An 8,947-nucleotide genomic window follows, 5' to 3' on the forward strand; every position below is an offset into this window, starting at 1 on the left:
ACCAGCAACCTAGAACAGGATCGTTTGAAAAACCCATAGCTTACCTGACATAGGAGTCTATAGAGAAAACTGCATTCAGAATAATACCCAGAACTAAAGAGAGGATCTCTCTCCCCTTAGGTTAAACGTTCAGGGTTAAGCCAGTCTCATTTTTTAAATTGTATTTTAATCAGTGTACAATCTAAACTGATGTCATTCTTATAGCGCGTTGAACTGTGCTTTTCAACGACGCCTTGGTGTGCTTTATGAATGTTATCGTTACACTCCCCACTTTATCATTTCAGGGGTCATTTACACCCAGGAATGAGAAGCAAGCAAAGTGTGTCAGTATTTTATTAGGTTGTCTGGTGAAGTGTCATGCGTTTGACATTAAATGCAAAGGAGCATGGTGCTATGTAATCGTCAAAGCAAATGCATTTCAATAGGCAGCCTGAAGTTTCTTGATACAATTCGGAACAGAAAAAGCTGCTAAAATAAAAACGTAGGGCTCCCCGACACTCAGCCAGCTCCAACACCCTCTCTCCATCTTCAGGACATCCCAGTATAATGAAATAACATCCGTCTTGCAGCGGTCTGGAGCACTGCTGTTCTTGGCATGAGATACACAGTATACAAAACACATAAGAGCAGCCCTACGGGTGGCTTGCAGGAGGTGAAAGATGTGGGCAGTGCTTCTTTTTGTGCAGCCTCAGGCTGTCATTTCTGTTGCTTCTTTTCCTTTTTTTTGTGTCTGCAGCAAAATGCTGTTACTCTAAATGAACAAACAAAGCCCTAACATGAGCTCTGCTGTTACACGTAAGCATGTGGTTCCTCCTAATAGGGGGCGTAATAAAAGGAGAAATGCTTCTTAGTGGGTCCCAAACGACATCTTAAGCACTATATAAATACTTTGGGATTGATACATTATAGTTTGACACGAGTATATTATACCATGCATGCGTCAAATTTCAAGCTATAGGGGAAACGAATACAAACTGAAGCTCTTCCATTAGTGATCATCAGTAGAAGCCCTGGTAATGATAGTAAGTGCTTTTGTATGAACAGCTCACACACTCCCACCCAACCCCCTCACCTGCCCGAGGGAAGGTAGATAAGCACCTGTATTCTACTCTGACAGCTGATCACACTGCAGAGTCACGACTGGGGATTCTGTCAGCAGAACAGCTGCCTAATCTGCTTGATCCAACCTGGGAAAGGAGGAAATTGTTGCTTTATTGTCTACATAAAATACACTTTGCTATAGAGCATTTCAATATGGAGGTCCCTGCTAGTTCGGAGTGACACACATTATCCATTATCCAAGAAAAATGAATAAAATAGACTCAGATTTTATATCTGCATTGGGATGGGGATGTTTCTTCAATATAAAAGCCCCCCCCAGATTCAGGCAGTGGCACAGAAAAAGCAGTGGTGTTCTGCCACTGGTTCACTGCCTCCCTCCCCCAGCCAGTGCCTGTCTATCCAGCCCCCTCTCCCAGCATGTCAACAGGCAACACTCAGCTCAGTGGTGCTCAGCCAGCTGGATCCAGCTCCGTCCTACCCTGAGACGCATGCCCCCTATTGAGCATGAACAGCTTCTGAGGAATCACTGTATCCTTCCGGTCAATTCAATACACAGCAACGCCTGGATGTGCCAAGCAAACCCACACCAAAGTGTTTTGGTCAGCTATTGAAGCTAATTAGTGTCAAGTTTGAATAGGACATTCCATTAAAAGTTCAGTTGCCATTCTATAGAATGCCATCATAAAACAAAAAATGTAACAGTCTGAAATCTAGGATTTATTTTACCAGGATATGATGCTCATTCAGATTGGCAGGACAGTCAGTTTTTGCACAGAGCTGAATTTTCATAAAGCATAAGGATCACATGGTAATGCAGTCTTACTCACACCTTTGCGTTAGAAGCATGCACTGATTACACTATTAGACTTTCATTGAGACAGTCACAACACTTACATGAGGAAAAATGAAATGTGATCCGCAATACTGTCACGGGTTCCACAGAGAAAGCTACACTACGAGAGAATAAAGCAAGATTATACAGTAGGATAGTGGGTGCTGGGCAATGTTCAGATTGTTAGTATCTTGACTGCGTAGGAGCAACCCAGGCTAGCCCAACCAAAATTCCACCTCTTGGTTTCATTAAGTTTTACAGCTGCCTGCACTGTGGAGAAACAAGGCGGCACTGTGACCTGCCCAAACACCAATCACTACTTGTTCACTATTTCTGATTTGTGGAGCTGAGCAAGTGTGCTGACCATTGGTCTAGGAAATGCAGGTCACCATGATCCAAAAACATTTAAGATTAAAACTGAAAGTACTATTAGCCTAGTGCAGCCTATTCCTCATTCCTAACATTTACTCTGAAGGACACTGCAGCTCTACACAGAAAGCAATGTCGTGTAAAACAAATCATTAAGACCACACTTTACGTTATAACAGTTTAAAAGTGTGCTGGTCTGACAATGGTACAGGATTTACCCGCTGACTGCTCAAGAACTCCTGACAAGGAAAGGAAATGCTAGTCTGACTAGCTAGATGACCATTTAAACACAGTTGAAAGGACTATTAAAAATAACTTGTCACCTAATTAAACTCTTTTTCAATGGTTTCTCGGAGCCCAATTAGATGCAAGATTAGTGCACATCGAGTACCGTGAAACTCGTCATTTATCTCTGAAACAGTGGTCTGGAACTGAAAATAAAGGGTAGTGACACCATGTGGTCATGGCCAAGCTAAGTGGGAACCAAATGAACACACTGTACAGTTCAACTACAAAACTGCAATATTATTACTGCAGAAATGTATCTTTTAAAATGAATTCTGCATTTGTGAGCTTATTAATTATACTAAAGCCAAATTTAAAGCCGACTAAGCAAGGCGACAGTACTTTAATTACCAAGGTAATTCATCAGTCCCACAACACACCTACATACTGTTGTAGTGTATACACATTGTCCACGGTCCTATAGCAAAAACATATAGTACACTATTTTATTACGGGAAGCGGAGAACTGAAGTGCCCCCAGTTTGCCAATCTGTTATGGATCGCGCTTGAAAATGAAAAAAATTGCACACTCTGGCTGCAGAAGCTGCGGGTAGATTTCTCAACACAAAAGCACATCTTGGGTGACGGACTCGGTAGTGGGACGAGTCGGCAGTCTTCTTGGATGTGAAGAAAGTTACAATAACACACAGATGGTGAACCACGAAGGGTGACGCCAGGCGCAGTCAAACTCCATAAACACAAACACAACAATACGTATGATTATTCAGCGTTACACAGAAATGCACGACAGATATTATGAAGAGCAGACTAACCGTTGCTTTAACAGGGACATACAGCACAGGCTTTCCAGATGCCCCCTTCTTCTGTTCACTGTGACTGCTGGCAGCAGAATTGCTTCCGACCTGAAAGCCTTTAGATTTCACCCAGAATTTAAATTTGGGGTTGACGTGGTTGTTTTCAATGAAGCCACTGTCGCCGGATTCTTCGCCCTGGAGAAGTGTTTGCAGAATCCTGTTGTATTTTCGCCGGGTGACGGTCTTTGTTTTACCCGAGTCCCCGTAAGTCCTAAGACACCAATCCTGAAATTCTCTAAACATATCTCGATCAGAGACGGGACTTCTCCTTATTAAATCCAACGTTATTTTCCTAAACATGGATTTAAAATATATCTATGTGTGCGTGTGTGTCTTCTTTATATCCGTGCCTGCAATATAATCACCATTCTAATCTAAAACAAAACACCCTCCCAAAACAAGAAGCGGCTCTGGTTCCTCTATCACACCTGTTTGCAATAGCGATCCTCCTGTCCCAAAACGCAACACAAATGTCAGCCGCTCACATCCTCCGCTGTAAGAAAAGGGGGCTGTCCTACAAGAGGGCAATCTCCCCACCTGTATGTAAAAAAGGTCTGAGAAATAGTCAAGATGTCAAATTTTAAAAACAAAACAAGACCTTTATTCACTAACGTACAGACTAGTTATTTACAACTCAGCGCCCCTCAAAATATCATATGACCTATGCCATACAACAGAAAATCGACTTAGCTTTGGTGTATAAAATTAAGCATAGAGCCCCACCTGTTTGAATGAAACCTTACAGTACGGCTGTGAAAAAAGGTACCAGCCGTACAATTGAACTCGAAAGCCGATTCGCATAAGGAACTCACTTGTTTTTTTAAAGATTGACCAAGGGAATAAGAAAACAGCTCATATCCTGCTGTAGTCATATTCGGCTTGCCCACATTATTCCAAATGATTACAATAGCCAAAAATAAAATTGCAACAAGTGTAACCAACCTACTAAAAAAAAAGCGAGCTGTCCAGCACAAAAATAACGCTACAGTTCTGCCTGTTCACTGATATGATAGGGGTACGCTCATATTAAGTGGACAGGCTTCCTTTGTACATTTCATTGATCACGTAACCCAATTAAACCCCAAGATGTTCGCGCAAAAGTGCCTACGGATCATTACTCTCAGATAAAATTGCCTACTGTTAAACTGAACACCCCCTCTCAAAAAACGCTGCTATGGGAAAAGGTCAATTCTAAACTGCATGAAATATTAATAGAAATGCCAAACGAGAGCTCACAGAATATCGGTGAGTTATAATTTTGTATTACTTTTTTTGTAGCGACTGGAGAAACAGATATTTCTGACTTGCATAGTGTTGCTTTCAGGAAACATTCTATAGCTTTAAATGCATATGGTGCATTGGAACAGTTTGTGTGCGCTTTAATTTGCAGAACGAGTTAAGAGGCGTGAATGTGCAACACCTGCACGGGACACATCAATTATTCAAGGCAAGCTCGTGCCAGGAAAGTGGACAGGTTCTTGTTTACCCATCCCCCATGCTAACCTGACACGAGGGTGGAAAATGGGAACGCATCCTGGCCCTGTCCCACAGGCTGACACCGTAAGCAGCTTAACCCACCACTCAGCAATGAAAATGGGTCCAAACAGCAGTGAAAGTGTGTTGTTAAAAGTATACATGAAGAACTGAAGCACAGGGTATCCATCAACAGTCCAAACCACCTTTGACCACTGTTCCATCATCCAACTTTTGTGTTCTTGTGCATATTTTAGCCTTTTACTCTTGTTCCCCTTTCTTAACAGAGGTACTCTTACTGCAACACATCCTTTAAGTTCTGATTTCAAGAGTGACCTTCATACTGTTGATGGATGGACAACAACACCTGTGCCTTCTGCCAGTTCTGTTGTCAATTCAACGCTTGTCTTTTTTCTATTCCTTAAGGATATTATCTTCAAGTATTACTCATCCTTGTTAAACAGCTTTTGGGGGCTTCCAATCCTGGGTTTGTCAACTACAGATGATGTTTCTCTGTACTTGTTGATTATGCTTCGGATACCACACTTTGAAGACCGACTGATGTAAACGATTTCATGGGTTTTCTCTTGGTACTTCGGTTTCCTCCCACAGTCCAAAGACATGCTGTTCAGGTTGATTGGTCATTCTAAATTGCCCTTTGTTTGTGTGTGTGTGGTGCCCTGCGATGGACTGGCATCCCGTCCAGGGTGTAGTCCTACACTGCTCCCTGTGTCTGCAGGGTTAGGCTCCGGCTCACCGCGACCCTGTAAAGGATTAAGCAGTTAATGATAATGGATGGATGGATGGATTTTCCCTAATTGCCTGTAGTCTAGTAGTCTAGGATATGAAATACAAACATGTCAGATTAATTTCCTTGCAGAGATGGATTGAAATGTGTGTCTAACAATGAAATTATCAAAGGGTGTCCAGATCCTTCAACCATTCCAATTTGCATTGCCAAGCACTCTGCAGACTGTGTAAGACATTACTTTAATGAATCGACAGGGAGAGAGCTCACATTTTCATCCAAAAAAGCAAGATTTTTAAACTAGAACTCAAACACTAGTACAGTAACTTAATGCTAAGTGTTTAAACTGTCCTTCCCAGCATTTCTTATGTATTGCATAAAGTCGGAAATAATGAAAGAACAAAGAAACACATGAAAAACAATTGCAAAAACGAACAAATAGTAGGTTCACCAAGTAAAAATGCTGCCACCTAGAGTGCAGTGCCAGTCATGCAAGCGTGGTTCAAATCCCGGTATGATGAGTTGCATGCTCCCACAGAGAATGCAATACTGGTCCTTGCGCTGCCACAGGTTGGTAGGTAACGTTAGGTACAACAGGTGCAAGAGGAGGTTGTCTTGGCAACAGGAACAGAGGTCACTGGTTAATATTCAGTCCTGATTGTTTTTTTTTGTTTTTTTTTTTCAAAAGCCGCTCCACTTGTTCAAAATGAGTTTACAGATGTGATGCAGTTTCAGTTTGTCCATGGCCTTGCCCAGGGGTGTCCAAAGTTGGGATCTTCCACTCCTGGTCTTTGTTCCAACCCTTTTCTGAATTGTTTAATTGAACCTATTAAACCTCCATCCTGACCCTGTAGTAGTTATATTATTTTACCTGTTATACCTGGAGTGGAATGGCCCTCCAGGAACGTGATTGAACAACCCTGGTCTTGCCTTTTAAACCTGCTGCCTCCTTGCTTAATGTGGTATTATTGTGCTACGTATAGAGGTCACCTTTTGCATTATCTGCCAATAAGTACTATGAAAGAAACAAATGATTTCATATCATTCTTTATAGTTCATTGCAGAAAAAAAAGTTATATAAAAAGACCAAATCCTTCCAGTGATTTCCCCTTGTATGTAAATGAATAATATTTGTGAAAGGCTTGCTTGAAACCTTCTGCGTGTGTTTAAAAGAGGGGGTGTTTATCTTTACAAGGCTATTTTTTAAGCTGAGGGAGTGAAATGGACAACAAATGCCCAAACCCATGTGCCCCAGCGCTTGTTTGACAGTGATTCCTGAGATATATTTTTGACGTGTGTTTCCTCTCCTGGTCTCTGGATGGGTCGCTGTCTTCCAGCCAGCATTGTGGAGTTCGGCTGCCTGGCAGAGGGATGACAGCGCCTGCCTGAATCCAACTGGGCTGCTGAGTTCTTTGTTTCTGTTGTACCTCAATAATGTCTGCATTGCTCCCCAGCTTCACCGGCTAAGCAAAGGGCTTGAGGAACACAAAACACTGAATGTGGGGCTTATTACAGCTTTAGAAATTGTAGAAACATGCAAGCCATTTAAATCTTTGACTCTAATTCAGACAAGTGCAATTAACCAATAGTAACCATAAACTGATTTTATTTAGTTTTTAATCCTTTGGTAATGATCAGCTATATAGGTTTAGCAGCAATAGTTAGGGTTAGGGTTAGGGTTGAGAAGGGGTTATTTCTTTGCATCTACTACATTTCGATTCTCCATTTAGAGTTCTCATTTTAAAAGTGGTGACTCTGTATGTGGGATTAATTTGCTGTGACACAGTCTCACAAAAGAAAAATGTCTATAATTGGTGAAGACAGAACATGATGGTTTTAAATGGATGTAAGGATGACAATTACTGAAGGTGAGTTCTTGTCAAAAAGGGACAGTAATCACTGTGGTATGAAGCATAGCTGTGTGAAAAAAAAGTGAACTGGAAAGAAAAGGTGCTAGTACTCTAAGCAGAAAGTAACAGCTGAACAAACCAGGGTCAAATAATTTATTCTAGGGGTGAACACATTTCAAACCTTTATATTTTTTGAAAGAATAACTCAACAATTTAGCTATCACAGTCTAATAATTATCCACTCAAAAGAACCAGAAAGCATACATTTATTTCAAATTTTATTAATCATTGAAACCTTTTGTGTAGATCAAAAAAAAAATAAAAAAATTCATGTGTTTCTTTGTCAGGAAAAGACACTGGAATGATGTCATTCGTTCTCATCTAAGGGTTAATTTTCTGTGAAGTTATTTAGTGTTGAAAGAGAAAAACAAACATTATTTTTGACTGTTTTTGGGTGCTGGGTTTCCAGTCACCCTAATTGTCCTATTGTGTGTTTCATTTAAGATTTCTACTTCCTGGTGCTTTCACTCCCTGTCCTTGTTTTTTCTACTTTGACAAAGTTCAGTAATCTCATGACTTCTGTTTCCTGAATCGTTTGAATTCTATTGGTTAAAATGACCTGCTACAATGGGGACAATGAGATGCTCCTTTGTACAGCCACATCAGTTTCTCTTAAATGGTGTTATGTGTCAACACGTGTACTTACTGCACACGGATTTGATTCAGACTTAGGTCATGTAAAATAATACACTTCAAAATACATAGGGCTTGATTCGCAATACTATTTATTCAAAATCACAATGAGAACATATTTTTTCAGATGGTAAAAATGCACTTTATAAAATTACCAAACCAGAATTAAACCACACAGGATTTTAATTCAGAGGCTTGTGCATCTTCTGAAGTTATTTCTTGTTCTTTTATGGAATTCAAAATTGTGCTTTTTCATTTCACTTCATATCAGAAACTAGTCCTTAATGTACAGGGGGACAAAAAGGGAAGACAAGTTTGTCAAGACATAGAACTGAAGAATAGGTATTAATGGAAAGACTGAGAAGTTTGGGGAGTGGCACTGATCACCTTGGGAAGCTATAGCGAACATGATATTGTGCCAGTATTATATATCTGTGTTCTGTGCACTGTGCCCTGACAATACACATTAAATGTCCCGGTCCTTGATTGATTACTTCGCACAATCCTTTAAAAAAAGTTACATGCACACTGGTCTGTTTATTAGCCTCCTTCTTTTGCATATGCAAACTAAACTGGGTCATGTGATTTCCCTGGAAGACTCAGATATGACCCTGTGGGAATCTGAATGTAGTCCACAAAACAGACAGGGTATCTTTCAAGATGATCACGATGGTATAATGTGTGATTGAGGTTCGAGGTGCATCATGGGGCAGATTTCAGTTATCATCCTTGGTCAGAACAATCCCCGGTCTCAGTCCACCAGCGTTTCTGTGTGTTAAACTGCAGTCATGGATACTACCCTCTGCTTACCTCAGTGATC

The 8,947-nt window shown here is 40.8% G+C and overlaps 1 protein-coding gene across 1 annotated transcript in view; it reads right to left on the bottom strand.

The window, feature by feature from the left end:
• Positions 1-3,832, bottom strand: part of LOC121298368 (nucleolar protein 4-like) — a 70,908-nt gene extending 67,076 nt beyond the window's left edge. Inside the window, exon 1 of the mRNA XM_041225476.1 lies at positions 3,322-3,832. Within this exon, the coding sequence (XP_041081410.1) occupies positions 3,322-3,663 (342 nt within the window). The 5' untranslated portion in view covers positions 3,664-3,832. The remainder of the gene's footprint in view (positions 1-3,321) is intronic.
• Between the last annotated feature and the right edge of the window lie 5,115 nt (positions 3,833-8,947).

This window comes from Polyodon spathula, chromosome 23 (assembly GCF_017654505.1).
Source record: "Polyodon spathula isolate WHYD16114869_AA chromosome 23, ASM1765450v1, whole genome shotgun sequence".
NCBI lineage: Eukaryota > Metazoa > Chordata > Actinopteri > Acipenseriformes > Polyodontidae > Polyodon > Polyodon spathula.